Source organism: Melitaea cinxia, chromosome 8 (genome assembly GCF_905220565.1).
Source record: "Melitaea cinxia chromosome 8, ilMelCinx1.1, whole genome shotgun sequence".
Classification (NCBI taxonomy): Eukaryota; Metazoa; Arthropoda; class Insecta; order Lepidoptera; family Nymphalidae; genus Melitaea; species Melitaea cinxia.
Window position 1 is genome coordinate 12,095,350 of NC_059401.1, and position 15,728 is coordinate 12,111,077.

At 40.7% G+C, this 15,728-nt stretch overlaps 1 protein-coding gene across 1 annotated transcript in view; it reads left to right on the plus strand.

Moving 5' to 3' along the window:
- Positions 1-15,728, plus strand: part of LOC123655703 (E3 ubiquitin-protein ligase TRIM9) — a 33,212-nt gene that overhangs the window by 704 nt on the left and 16,780 nt on the right. The window contains exons 2-10 of the mRNA XM_045591457.1: positions 2,137-2,232; positions 3,056-3,289; positions 4,114-4,261; positions 4,844-4,870; positions 7,458-7,600; positions 8,562-8,700; positions 8,895-9,125; positions 9,252-9,424; positions 11,667-11,845. Of these exons, the coding sequence (XP_045447413.1) occupies positions 2,137-2,232; positions 3,056-3,289; positions 4,114-4,261; positions 4,844-4,870; positions 7,458-7,600; positions 8,562-8,700; positions 8,895-9,125; positions 9,252-9,424; positions 11,667-11,801 (1,326 nt within the window). The 3' untranslated portion in view covers positions 11,802-11,845. The remainder of the gene's footprint in view (positions 1-2,136; positions 2,233-3,055; positions 3,290-4,113; positions 4,262-4,843; positions 4,871-7,457; positions 7,601-8,561; positions 8,701-8,894; positions 9,126-9,251; positions 9,425-11,666; positions 11,846-15,728) is intronic.

Here is a 15,728-nt window from a genome sequence, read left to right on the forward strand (position 1 = left end):
TTAATATTATTTATATGAAGTGCTTTAGTACATTAGTACAATTATCAATTATTAATATCAATTAAAGAAAAAAATCAACCCCTTTCAGGTACATTAAATAGATTATTTAGTAACTGTGTTAATTAAGTAATAAGTGTTTTAAAACTGACTTCAGTTACATCGACAAGTAATACAATGTAGGTAAACAAAAAAATAGTCAAGTAAATATGCAGTATTTATTTGTTTATTGATTGATTTAGTTGCACCAACAAGATAAACACCAATACATCACAAAAAAAAATAGCTTGAATATAGAATGTTGATTGTTGAGTGGTTTGCGCCTGTAATTGAGGTCAATTACAGGCGCAAACCACAATGCGAATTAGACAATTTTTACTTCAATTGAAAATAACAAGTAAATACTAAGTAACTAACATTGAATTAAATTGTAATTATTAGAATATATATAATAAAACAATTAATTAAAATAACATTGCCTAATACTAAATTATTATAACTAAATGAGAAAATAAATATAAATAGACGGTATAAGCTAGATTGAATTAAAAATTATAAATTAATTACATGTAAAGTTTTGATAATAGATGGTAATAAATATAAAACTATCAGGACATTAAATACATACATCAAGAATTTTAAGTACAAACCATCTCCTACAGTTCATAATATTTTTATATTTTTTATTTTAATGTTTTTAAATGAATTTAGACTATTAGAGAATATATCAATTTCATGGCTTGAGTGGTTGACGGAAACAGTGGTATTATGAATAACATTGTGTGCTTTCGTGACTCTGTTTAAAGAAGAAAACAGTCTCAGATTGGATTTAGCTCATTTTTGATCAAAAGACTTGTATATGTTATACAAGCCTTTATCTCGGTAGGCGCTTACGTATATTTATATCTAACAAAGATTACTCAAAAAAATACTCTACAGATTTTGACCAAATTTAAATTAAATTGTAATTATTATTAAGTTCCGAGGGCACATTCATTTAAAAAAAAAAAAAAATAATTGAGAAGCTGCTTTTAAGTAAATGGTGGAGGGCGAAGAACAAGCTCCTGATAACATTACATAATTTTACAAATCTAAGCACTTTAATAATATCTCTGATTTTCTAGTCATTTACCAGAATTATACTCTAAATTAAACACTCAGGGCCTGTATCACCAGATGTACATAGAATTTCAACTTATGGTATACTTCATACTTTTGTATTAGTATTTGTTTCAAATATTAAAAGTGAAATTCTACTTAATTGCAAAATTTAATGAAAACTATTGTAGAATTCTCATGCATTTCAATTGAATAATCCATAATGCAATGTCAATTATTAGAAGAAGAAATGTTTTCACTTCACCACTACTGTAGTTTTTGTTTATTTTAAACAATACCTATTAATAATATTGCTTAGAAACTACAACATAAAACAAAAATCAATTATTGGTTTATGTGTTATGTATTATTATTCTCACTCACATTTTCAAATACATTTACATTTATAGCTACTTTGAGGAACATTTTCTATGCTACTTTTGTTTCTTCTGGCCCTATGGATAATAAAAGAATTATTCACTTCACTCACTCACTTCAGCCTATCATACTCTTGGACATAGGCCTCCACAGGTTCGCGTCAAAAATGGCGTGAGCTCATGTGTTTTGCCCATAGTCACCATGCTGGGCTGGCGGGTTGGTGACCGCAGGGCTGGCTTTGTCTCACCGAAGATGCTGCTGTCCTTCTTTGGCCTGTGTATTTCAAAGCCAGCAGTTGGATGGTTATCCCGCCATCGGTCAGCTTTTTAAGTTCCAAGATGGTAGTGGAATTGTGTTATCCCTTAGTTGCCTAAATTAAATTATTAAAAAGAATTATTAAAATCAGCTAATTAGATTGTAAGGAAAGTCAGGGTATATTTTGGTTGGATATAGCATAAGACAAGGAAAGATGCCATTCTCTTAGTGTAAAGGTCTTCACCTCAAGTATTTTCAAAGATTCTGATTTGTCTTGAGAAATATAAGGTTTTTTTTATTTAACTATTGTTCCAAGTTTGTTGACTATAAACAAATGTTCACTCTTTATATTATAAAAGAATATACAATTTTATGGCACTAATCATTTTTTATTTTGTATGATTTTAGACTGAATTATCACAAACACTTCACCAGCTATCTGAAGAAGCCAAAGCCATGACTGAATATATTCAACTAGTCAAAGGATCGGGGGAAAAAATTAATGTATGTAATTTTAAATAACTTTATTCTTATCATTATTGTATATGTATAATGTGTTTATTGATTGTTCTATTTTTTGACAGAATAATAAAATGTCTGTACAATACTATGAATTATTGTATTACTTTCTATTATTTAATATCATAAGAACAAAATTACGTTAAGGCCTCAGCCACACTTAAATATTGTGGTGCAATACTGCCTCATGACACGGCATTATATCGAAACTCGAATCAGTTTAGTATTGAATTACATCCTATCTATAGGCCATACAAAATTTAACACAGCAAGTAATATTCGCTCTGACCAAGAATGATTATCAAACTTAAAAGTGGTGTATCATTTTCCTCTGTTTAATCACGTAATTTCTTCCATCATCGACCTAAATCACTCCTGCACAATTTTAGTTATAGTAGACAGTTGTATTCACAGGATTTAAATTAAAATATGGTGTAGATTTCACGATCACACATCTTACATCCATAAACAATTGTAAATAGCAATTAGAAACAGTAACGAAATTCTTTTGTGTACATTATTTATACTGAAGTATCAACTACCGTCGCTTTTTACTATAGAGACTTAATACGTATATTCACAGCTTAAAACAATGTTTGTTCGTATCGCCTTATATGCACATGTTATAGAACTCCTTACTTTGCACATACCACACCAAATAATACCAAAGCATAATTATTATAGTTAACGAAAGTAAAATTGTACGGTTTTCTAGTTAATAATAAAAATTAATTTAAAGTATTAGTGCCCGAAACAGATCTCCATTTTTTTACAAGCAAGACACTAATAGAAACATCAATAATACTAGGAATCATGCGAGGAACTGGAAGCACAAATAGACCAGGCTTGTTCTGAAATCACACGTGCTGTGGAAAGAAGGAGGGATGAGCTGATAAGAGCTGCTCGCCATACAAGATCTCAAGCTGTCACTAACATGCGTTCTCTTACGTCGCAAGCAGCGCAGAAACTTCGTGAGGCTACAGCTCTGTTACATTTCTCAATAGAAGCTTTAAAAGAATCAGATCACGCTGCGTTTTTACAAGTAAGTGAATGCAGCGTATAATTTTCACAAGTACTTTATTTGAAAAACGTAAAAGAGTCCCACTGCTGGGAAAAGTACTCTTCTCCATGCCTGTGAAAGATTGGGGTTTAATCCGTAGTTGACAGGATTTCCCTCTCATGAGTTTGATCATTATCAGATGTTTGTGATAAAAACCATGACTCGACAGCTTTATTTACGCGTTCTTCAAGTTATCAAGTTATAATGGCAGGTCGGACCAGGCCAAATATTTGTACAAATAAAATCTCGTTCGGAATAAATGTTTTATGGAATAAATAAAACATTTATTCCGAACGGCAAATATTTTTATAAGAATACATTGTGGCTATATTTTGATGTCACTATTAAATGGACTACTAAAAAAAAGAACGAAAAAAAGAACACCGTCGTCGTTTTTTTTTTCTTCTGATATTTGAGAAATAATATATATATAGGCTGCTGTGTGGCTACGGCAGTAAAGAATATTGCCACCCCATCTATTCCCGTGGGTGTCGTATGAGGCGACTAAGGGATAACACAGTTCCACTACCGCCTTGGAACTTAAAAAGGCGACTGATGGCGGGATAACCATCCAACTGCTGGCTTTGAAATACACAGGCCGTAGACGGGCAGCAGCGTCTTCGGAGCGTCAAAGCCAGCGATCCCCAACCTGCCTGCCCAGCGTGGTGACTGGGCAAAACACATGAGTTCGCGCCATCTGTGGCAACTATAAGTGCGCGAAATTTCATACTACTCCGTCAGCGCAATTTTCCAAAAAGGAGCACAAAGTTTTTGCTTCACGTATTAATATATAGATGTGATAATAGGTGGGCAGGATCCTGTCTGCGCGTGCGCAAGAGACGGCGTCGGGCCTGCGCTCGTCACTGGACGCGCCGCCCGCGCCCTCCGCGCTCACGCTCGACATCGAGCCCGTGCTGCGGACCGTCAACACGATGAACTTCATCGAATGTATACGTGAGTATGACGAAACTAGCGCGATTCCTATATCCAAAAACGATTCGTTGTGCATGCGAAATAATTATTTTCAAACATTCGAAACCGATTCCCTTGAGAAACTTCTTTACGCACTTGACTTGGGGAGTAAGCTGGTGAATGCGTGACGAGATCGTTACGAAAAGTGTGAGCGGGCGAGGCAAATGAAGCAAGAGAGAGAGGTGCGAACACACGTTTTCTTTCTCTCTTTCTCTCGTAACCAATTACGTTCATATATCTAACAACACACACATATCTAACAAAGCACACTGGTTTTTTTCTTACGATTAGTTAATTTTTAAACAAGAAGCAAAACGAACCGTTCTTTGTTTTTAATATAGAAACCGGACTTTATTAATATAGAATCGTGATTTTACCAAAATAATTTCGAGATTGATTTATTCTGCAAAATTTCGTGAAACGAAGTAGATGTAATGAGTGAGTTTTACATAAGATTGTTTAATTTACACGAGATCACTAACTCTACCCAATTTTACATAGTTATGAAAAATTTCTCAAACTTCATAAAATTCATTTTTACCCTCGCAAACATTTGGACTGCAGCACCGGAAAAGGAAATGAAAACTTCAGGTAAAATTGTTATAGAATTCCTATTTTTATAAAATAATTTAAGTAATAAACAACATGTTTTTATTAAAATACAAAATTTATTTCAAAACATTGTTATCAATATCCTACGCCCAGGTGGTATATCCAAACATATATATCGTTATCGTTCTTATCTTATTTCAGCCTAATTCATAACACCGTTTAAAAAAACTTTGTAAGAATAGATGTTTGTATTTCACGCAAAAACTATTTAAACACCTGACGTTACCCAAAAAAATTTGCACGGTAATGGATTTATACAAGTAAAGTCAGGACTCAGGAGGCTCAATTAGATACTATAAAATTGGAATTCAAACAAACAATTATGTGATCTATTGATTTTGCTAATCAGTATTTAGTTGGGAGTACGTGTTTGTTATGAATGATAGTACAAGTGATAATATGTGACACACTTTATGGTTCCTATTAGTCATATCTTATCGTATTACCTCTCTTGAATAATAGTCGATAAAAATATTTTATTGAGCTTATGACAAAACAGTGATGCGATGCTAAATTTACTAACAATAAACAATTCTTACTACATGTACGAGTATACATAACGTCTTTTAATGAAAATACATAAAAAGAAATCAATAAACCAATTTTTTTTGTAAGTGCTACAATATCTTTATATAGCTGACATTATAATGAATAACCTAACTACTTTTATTTTTAAAAAAATCTGAAGAATTTTAAAGAAAAGGTTTAAAATAAAAAAAGACACCATCTATGTATAAAGATTTAATTTTAATTATTTGATGTCGAAGCTACTCATTACGTATTAAGGTAAGGGAGCCCTACCGGGGATTTTAAGTACCCTTGTACCTTGTGAAGTACTTCAATCATACTTGATCCCTTTATATAGTGTCAAACGTCGAGAACAATTAACCACTAACATGATTTATGACTAACTGCTGTGTGGTTACGGCAGTAAAGAATATAGCCACCCCCTCTCTTCCCGTGGGTGTCATAAGAGGAGACTAAGGGATAACACAATTCAACTACCACCTTGGAACTTAAAAAGCCGACCGATGGCCGGATAACAATCCAACTGCTGGCTTTCAAATACACAGGCCGAAGATAAACAATAACGACTTTGGTGCGACAAAACCAGCCCTGACGTCACCAACCCGCCTGCCCAGCGTGGTGACTATGGGCAAAACAAAATTTTTGTCTATGTCCAGTAGTGGACTGTGAATTGTATGAAAATATGTTTTTAAGAGAAAAAGAAAGAGTAACTGTTGCAGCTTCGAAATTACTAGTATGTAATGTACATGGCGGCAATGTCACTTTGTAAAAAATGGACGTGAATAATTGTACAAGTGGAACGTGGTACGAGTACGACCACCTATCCTACACACGACGGTCATTTTATAAATAATAATTATTTAATACATAATTTTATCATATTTTTAAAGCGTTAAGGCAAGTGAGCTGCATATTTAGCCCACAATGTCGATTCGCTCTCGGTGTAGGATTACATAGCTGATAAAGATGTTTGGACTTAGTGATGCTGTATTTCATGCAACATGTTTCTAATTTTGTACTTAAACACAGTTTATATATTATTTTCAAAAGAGTAACTGCGGAGTTTCTTGCCGATTCTTCTTTGCAGAATCTACATTCCGAATCGGTGGTAGCTTCACTTTTACAAATATAATAATTTATTTTTAAAGTTTTAATTTCTAAAATGACGATTCGAAAGTGCTCTTGGAGCCTATTTGAATAAAGCTATTTTTAGTTTGATTTGATCTGATGTCCTAGTGAAATGGAAGGACGCCACTTTATTAACACGTAAATTTGACTCGAACTAGAGTGGATCAATTTTTAACCGACTTCAAAAAAAGGAGGAGGTTACTCAATTCGACGGTATATATATATTTTTTTTAATGTATGTTCGGGGATAAGTCCGTCGTTTATGAATCGATTTTGATAATTCTTTTTTTGTCGGAAAGGAGATATCCCTAGTTTGGTACCATGATAAGGAAACCAGGATCTGATGATGGGATTCCAGAGAAATCGAGGGAAACTCTCGAAAATCCGCATAACTTTTTACTGAGTGTACCGATTTTAATGATTTTTAATTTAATCGAAAGCCGATGTTTTTCATGTGGTCACATTTAAATTTCATCGAGATCTGATGACAACTTTTTGAGTAATCATTGATAATGCGTATTTACTTGACTAATTATTCGTCTACCTACGTTGTATTGCTTGTCGATATAATTGAAGTCGGTTTCTCTTCGTTTGCCTGCAAACCCAATTATCTATAATATAAAAATGAGTCGCTGAATGTGTTGCTAAGCGCAAAACTCGAGAACGGTTGGACCGATTTCGCTAATTCTTTTTTATAAATATTCCTTGAAGTAAGAACCATTTCTTACGGAGAGAAAAATTCTAAAAAAAAAAAATAATTTAAATTTCCTGAAAAAGTCTAAAAACAACACTTTTCTATACTCCCATATAAAAGATTTGTGATAATACTTAAAAGTCACTGTTAGGCGATACGAAGTTCGCCGGGTCAGCTAGTTTGTAAATAAATTGTAACGGTATGGTGTTGGTCCAGCGCCGGGCGCGCCCGAGATGGCGGTGGAGGCGTGCGCGGCGCGCGGCTGCTCGTGCACGCTGGCGTGGCGCGCGCCCGCCGCGCCGCGCGCCGTGCGCGGCTACGTGCTCGAGCTGGACGACGGGCTGGGCGGGCCCTTCCGCGTGAGTGTCCACTGCTGCGTACGACTACTCTCTTATTTATTTATTTTTATTTATTTATTTACTTTCCATTTATATATGCGTACATACATAATTATACTTTATTTTATTTTATTTTTTTTTTACATTATTTATTTGTCTAAATATATTGTATATGTTTAGGTAAAATTGTACACCTAAACTGTCTACATATATACCATTTCCTTTACCCAAAGGTTGCCTGGAAGAGATCGCTCATTAGCGATAAGGCCGCCTTTTGTACTTAACTCCTGTTTTTATTTTTGTATTCTTGCTCACTTTTGGTGTACAATAAAGAGTTTTTTTTTTTTTTTTTATTTTTTTTTTGGGAGGAACAACAGCTGAGAAATACAATGTACAAAATTATAGAAATAAAAAGCTACCAATAGTTCCCCACTGGTAGTCACAGAATATTAAAAAGAAAACTTACGCCACATATAAGCCGTAGTAACAATAACACGTATAGATTACAAAATGTGGTTAGTAAAATGATGTAAGTAAACAGAGTTAGGTGCAGTCAAACTAGTAGAAACAATCACATTAAAACTATGCATATGAAAAATTCTAAAACTGCACGATTACTTATCACACACAAAAAACTTACATGTTCACTGCCATTCGATACTAATTCGCTGTACTCTCAAAATAGTTTAAGGGGTAACGTTAATTCTGGCAAAAATGACACGGTTAAAATCTACGGCAATGCTAGCGATTATTCGTTGTGTCTATAAACAGAGAATATTCTTAAGAGATTATCCATTCAAAACATTTAACGCTCGAATTTTGAACGGTAGTTAATATTTTGTCCCTGAATTGCTCCTTACTAGACTAAATTTGCTTCCTAGTGCAAAGTAACTGAATAAAAAAATATAATAGGTACAGTCTTTAGGTTTCAAATATCATAATTTATCGTTATAAATAAGTTTTTTTTTCGGTATATTGTTAGGAGGTGTACTGTGGTAGAGAAACGGTGTGCACAATAGACGGCTTGCACTACGCGTCCCTGTACAGCGCTCGGGTCAAAGCTTTTAATGGTGCAGGGGAGGGACCTTACAGCGAAGTCATAGGCTTACAGACATCACCAGGTAAGTGATTAAAGACTAATGCTCCCGTATAAATATTTTCAATTGTACCTAATATTGTATCTAGTATAAAAAAATCCAAAGGAGGTAATGTGCTGCTTTTTCATCTTAAAATTTCCCGACACTAATTCAGGAACTTAGATACAACTTGCGTGTTTTTTTTTTTCGTAAGCATGAAAAATGTTAATTTTTAATAGTGGCGTGGTTTACCTGGGATGCTCGGTGCGCCAGTGCGGAGGGTGGACTGGCCATTGGCTCTGAGGGCCTAGTCGCTCGTGCCAGTGGCTGGCAGCCACGTGTGGCATTGGCAGATCAGCCACTGGCACGCGGCCTGCACTACTGGCGTCTTCGTATCGACAACTACGACGGCGATGCCGACCCAGCCTTCGGCATTGCGAGGGCTGACGTCGCCCGTGATAAGATGCTCGGTTAGTGGACATGTGCTAGATAAATTTACGTGTGTATATTTAATAAAGTTTATCATTATAAGGAATTGTTTTTAGTAGGATAATTATTCAAGTTAACCACAAATAAGCTCGTATTATTTTGTCTAGGAAGCGACGCGTTAGGGTGGGCAATGTATATAGATGGATCGAGGTCCTGGTTTGTGCACGGCGGCGCACACGGAGGCCGCGCGGCGGGAGGCATCGCAAGCGGCTCCACCGTGGGCGTGCTGCTCGACCTCACGCGCGGCACGCTGCGCTTCACTGTGGACGACCGCCCGCAGGTACACGCGCACACACAGCGCACATCGCACATCGCAAGCGGCTCCACCGTGGGCGTGCTGCTCGACCTCACGCGCGGCACGCTGCGCTTCACTGTGGACGACCGCCCGCAGGTACACGCGCACACACAGCGCACATCGCACATCGCAAGCGGCTCCACCGTGGGCGTGCTGCTCGACCTCACGCGCGGCACGCTGCGCTTCACTGTGGACGACCGCCCGCAGGTACACGCGCACACACAGCGCACATCGCACATCGCAAGCGGCTCCACCGTGGGCGTGCTGCTCGACCTCACGCGCGGCACGCTGCGCTTCACTGTGGACGACCGCCCGCAGGTACACGCGCACACACAGCGCACATCGCACATCGCAAGCGGCTCCACCGTGGGCGTGCTGCTCGACCTCACGCGCGGCACGCTGCGCTTCACTGTGGACGACCGCCCGCAGGTACACGCGCACACACAGCGCACATCGCACATCGCAAGCGGCTCCACCGTGGGCGTGCTGCTCGACCTCACGCGCGGCACGCTGCGCTTCACTGTGGACGACCGCCCGCAGGTACACGCGCACACACAGCGCACATCGCACATCGCAAGCGGCTCCACCGTGGGCGTGCTGCTCGACCTCACGCGCGGCACGCTGCGCTTCACTGTGGACGACCGCCCGCAGGTACACGCGCACACACAGCGCACATCGCACATCGCAAGCGGCTCCACCGTGGGCGTGCTGCTCGACCTCACGCGCGGCACGCTGCGCTTCACTGTGGACGACCGCCCGCAGGTACACGCGCACACACAGCGCACATCGCACATCGCAAGCGGCTCCACCGTGGGCGTGCTGCTCGACCTCACGCGCGGCACGCTGCGCTTCACTGTGGACGACCGCCCGCAGGTACACGCGCACACACAGCGCACATCGCACATCGCAAGCGGCTCCACCGTGGGCGTGCTGCTCGACCTCACGCGCGGCACGCTGCGCTTCACTGTGGACGACCGCCCGCAGGTACACGCGCACACACAGCGCACATCGCACATCGCAAGCGGCTCCACCGTGGGCGTGCTGCTCGACCTCACGCGCGGCACGCTGCGCTTCACTGTGGACGACCGCCCGCAGGTACACGCGCACACACAGCGCACATCGCACATCGCAAGCGGCTCCACCGTGGGCGTGCTGCTCGACCTCACGCGCGGCACGCTGCGCTTCACTGTGGACGACCGCCCGCAGGTACACGCGCACACACAGCGCACATCGCACATCGCAAGCGGCTCCACCGTGGGCGTGCTGCTCGACCTCACGCGCGGCACGCTGCGCTTCACTGTGGACGACCGCCCGCAGGTACACGCGCACACACAGCGCACATCGCACATCGCAAGCGGCTCCACCGTGGGCGTGCTGCTCGACCTCACGCGCGGCACGCTGCGCTTCACTGTGGACGACCGCCCGCAGGTACACGCGCACACACAGCGCACATCGCACATCGCAAGCGGCTCCACCGTGGGCGTGCTGCTCGACCTCACGCGCGGCACGCTGCGCTTCACTGTGGACGACCGCCCGCAGGTACACGCGCACACACAGCGCACATCGCACATCGCAAGCGGCTCCACCGTGGGCGTGCTGCTCGACCTCACGCGCGGCACGCTGCGCTTCACTGTGGACGACCGCCCGCAGGTACACGCGCACACACAGCGCACATCGCACATCGCAAGCGGCTCCACCGTGGGCGTGCTGCTCGACCTCACGCGCGGCACGCTGCGCTTCACTGTGGACGACCGCCCGCAGGTACACGCGCACACACAGCGCACATCGCACATCGCAAGCGGCTCCACCGTGGGCGTGCTGCTCGACCTCACGCGCGGCACGCTGCGCTTCACTGTGGACGACCGCCCGCAGGTACACGCGCACACACAGCGCACATCGCACATCGCAAGCGGCTCCACCGTGGGCGTGCTGCTCGACCTCACGCGCGGCACGCTGCGCTTCACTGTGGACGACCGCCCGCAGGTACACGCGCACACACAGCGCACATCGCACATCGCAAGCGGCTCCACCGTGGGCGTGCTGCTCGACCTCACGCGCGGCACGCTGCGCTTCACTGTGGACGACCGCCCGCAGGTACACGCGTACACACAGCGCACATCGCACATCGCAAGCGGCTCCACCGTGGGCGTGCTGCTCGAAAGGTTCCCATTCCCCCCTAATTGTTGTCTCTTCCCTATCCCCTATTTAAGTGTACGTATGTTTTCAGGGCGACATCGCGTTCACAGGCCTGCGCGGCGCGTTCTACCCCGCCGTGTCGCTAAACCGCGGTGTGGCGGTTACTCTGCAGCCGGGCCTACCGCCGCCCCCCGATCTGCTCAGCGACGGACTCGGCTCCGACTAAACTCGCTAGAAAATCTTCCTCACTCTACAGTGAATCATGAAATGGTACTTAAGTGTATGAAAATGATAATGAAATTGTTTTCATGTATCTCGCCATGAATACAAATGAACAATACGTAGATAGGTAGACTGTCCTTGTTGAGCCCTGATGGTACATAAATATTTTAAAGCTAAAAGTTTGAATAGTGCGTGTATTCTTATAGATTGAACGAATACTTCAGCCTCTTTGTATACGAGAGTATATATGAATGTATAATGTTCTTACGATTCAAACAAAGTTCCTTTGTTATACCGGCTTGTCTGCTTGATTTTATATTACAATATACTTACCATTTCTCGGTTTTAAAAAATATAATACTCTGACGTTATAAGAAATAAATTTAAAGAAAGTAAATAATTATTGTGTAAGAGATTTTATTTTAATTGAGTCATATTTAAAAAAAAAGCTTGTCTGCTAGCAGCTTTTTTTTACGTCTGGAAACGCGTTACGCATCCTGGCGCACGCGGCCGCTGGAGTGGCAGCCAGGGTATGTGGGACTCCTGGACCCTAGTCTATCCACTAAAACCACACGGTGTCCACATTCATCGCCTGTGCCTCGAGATATGAGCACGACACCACGAAACGGGATCACGAGATTGACGGTGAGCGACCAGGACTCCTGCTCGCCCGTCCGACGGCGCACTGAGCGCGGCGGCCCGCCCTTGTCCGTAGGGCCGCGGTAGCGCAGCACTACTGGGGGCTCCCGCCCTGGGGACTCGACGGGACAGCTCTGCTGCTATGTGTGTCTGCTGTGTCTGTGTCTGAGTGCCGGAGCGCATTCCCCCCCCCCCCACGAACCGGTCGTTGGCCGCGACTGCGATACTGCTGTCCGTCCCGTTGCTGGGAACACCATGAGGAGGTCACACAATTGTCACCCCTACTGCTAACAGCTAACACAAGTCGTTTTTTAGTAATTTAATCGAGATTTAGTCATGAACAAATTTAGCCATATTGTACTTATAGCTTAGAATTGTTTATTTTTATTTTATAATATATTTTTAACGATATTATTAACTTATCTAGAGCATTTACCTGTTTTATAAAGTGACAAAATCATTTAAAATGTTTCGGTCCCCCCCCCCCTCCCTCCCCTACATGTGTCGCGGCTTAGTAAGCAACCCCATCTAGCGTGCACATGGGGCGGCTGCTCGTGGAGCTTTGGATGGTTGCCGCCGTTGTCTATCTAACCAACAGAAACGTACTTACTACGTAGACATACTACGAAAATGGCTTGATAAAATAATAAGTTGAAAATTTGTTAGTTTAGATTCTTTATATTTAACGAATGTCTACCGACGACGACCAACGAGCCGAAAACGTCCAAATTATGTGTCCAGAATGAAACGAATTTAAAATCGTCTAGAAATCATTTTTTTTAATGTATGTTTAGTCAATGTAACTAATATATGTATTAAATGTATTTGCATAGCATCCAAAATAAAAATATTGATTTAAATTACGAATTTTATGTATTTAGTCTGTTGAAAGGTATTCCAAAATTGCATCGTTTCTTTTTGTATATAAATACGATCATGTCTCAAATATAATATCTTCATAATATATGTAGCAAAGTTAACATAATCAAATCATAAAATGGACTTATCTAAGAGCGAAAAACAACAAATGCGCTTTAACAAAAAAAAAAAAAAAAAAAAAAACAAATAAAAATTGGGAACTATTTAAATCATTGCAACTTTTGTCAATGTTAAATACGAGTATAAAAAGGCAGTTAACCTATAGAGTAAGATCCCAGACCCTCTGACCTTACTAAATGTTAGACAAAATATGTACAATAGAGTAAGTAGTGTATACCGTGAACGTACACATACATACATAGGTACATACCTGCTAGCGGAAGCCGACGGCCAATTCTCTAATATTAGCTGCTGCTTCATGTTCATATTTTTTACAATATTCCCTACAACATCATAACAATCGGCCATTAGATCATTGTGTTTGTTTGCAAAAGAAAAAAAATTGACTTCAATTACATCGACCAGTAATGCAACGAAGGTAGATGAAAAAATAGTCAAGTAAAGAAGTATTATTAGAGATAACTCAAAAATTTAAGTGGAAACACATGGCAAGCACCACCTTTCGATTGAAAGAAGAATTATCGAAATCGGTCCACCCAGTAAAAAGTTATGCGGTACCACACAAAAAAATTACAGTCGAATTAAGAACCTCCTTTTTCTTAGAAGTAAAAGTAAAGTTGTTACGATTTATACGTATTTTTAGCAGCTGATATCTAAGATTTAGGCGTCGGCCTCACCTAGCGAGTACTTATATGTACGTTTACTGTAAACTCTAATACTACTCTATGTAAACTAAGTACATTTTAATAATGATAAAAGTAGTAAGGTCGGGAGGGGTCTTAGACCATTATAAATTACACAACACTCCATTCGGATTAATATATTATCGAATAAATAGAATCATTCCGTTCGTAAAAATGTATGTTTCCGTCTAATGATAAAAATAGACAATACTTTACTGTATTTATATTCTTTCTAATTAGTCTCAAATTACTCAAAACGAGCACTAAGGGAGAAAGTCTCTGATCAAGTGTGTAGTCCATTTAAATATTACTTATACAAACTTATTATAATGAAAATCAAAAAAAAAAAATAATCTTGAATGTAAAAGTTGCTTATAAGTTTTTGATTGTACAATGTTTAATACTTATCAATAATCTTTTTCATTACGGAATTGAATAAAACCATCGGTTTTTTGATAATAATTAATTATTCCTGTACGGGTCAACGCACATTGAGCAATATGATTGTTTTGCTAATTAGTAACCTCTTTAATTTAGCTGATTTATTACGAAATTGTTATTTTTCTTATGCAGATTTCTAATGAAATTGATATTTGTTTGCTACGAATGACGTCTGTACTTCTGCCTATATATACTCAAAATAATCTTAATAAATTTAGTGTTTGATCGACTTTCATTGGGTTTGGTTTCCCTCGTAACCTTCCCTCACATGTCGTCTCTCACTCATACATAGACTGTTCCATACAGTTTTTTGGTCCTTCGAGAATACAGCCTTGCTGCTGACAAGCTGCGCAGTCATTCTGAACCTGCAGGCTAGAAGACAACAGTCTTTCTTCGAGGACCATACAGTTTTTTGGTCCTTCGAGATTACTTTCTACAAGACAACAGTCTTTCTTCGAGGACCATACAGTTTTTTGGTCCTTCGAGAATACAGCCTTGCTGCTGACAAGCTGCGCAGTCATTCTGAACCTGCAGGCTAGAAGACAACAGTCTTACTTCGAGGATACATACAGTCGTTGATCCTTCGAGAAAAAATAAATATTTCTTCGAGAAATCACTCAAGAAAACGGTCAATCAAGACTATAAACTCTAAGGATTTCCATCGACATTTGGAGAATCCACATACAGTGGCCACAACGCTCACGTGGAATTTGTGTGACTGCGAATCGGTTGACTGGCTTCCCAGAAGCGGGTTCCACCAGTTAAATTGAGAAGGCGCAATCAAGGTCGCACTATCCACTGAGAGATTGGCCTGGACCCCTGAAGACGGTCCTATCAATTTTACATCAACGTCAGCATTAAAAAATTAATATGGAAAATATCCTGCAACGACAACAAGAAATTGTCGAAGCAATAAAAAAGATAGAGAGAAACTTCAACAAAGATTCCGTATCCCGGAAGACCCGTAAATACTTGGACGAGCGACTCGATGTCCTTGACAAATTATGGGCCGAGTTCCAAGGTAACGACCAACGGTTGTCGCTCTACCATAACGATACTGATCCTTATTTTAAAGAAAATCAATACGTACAGGCAAGAGAGTACTTTGATTCTGTACGCATCAAGGTAGCGTCATTTTCGCCAGCAAGGGAGACTTCTGTGTCACCGAC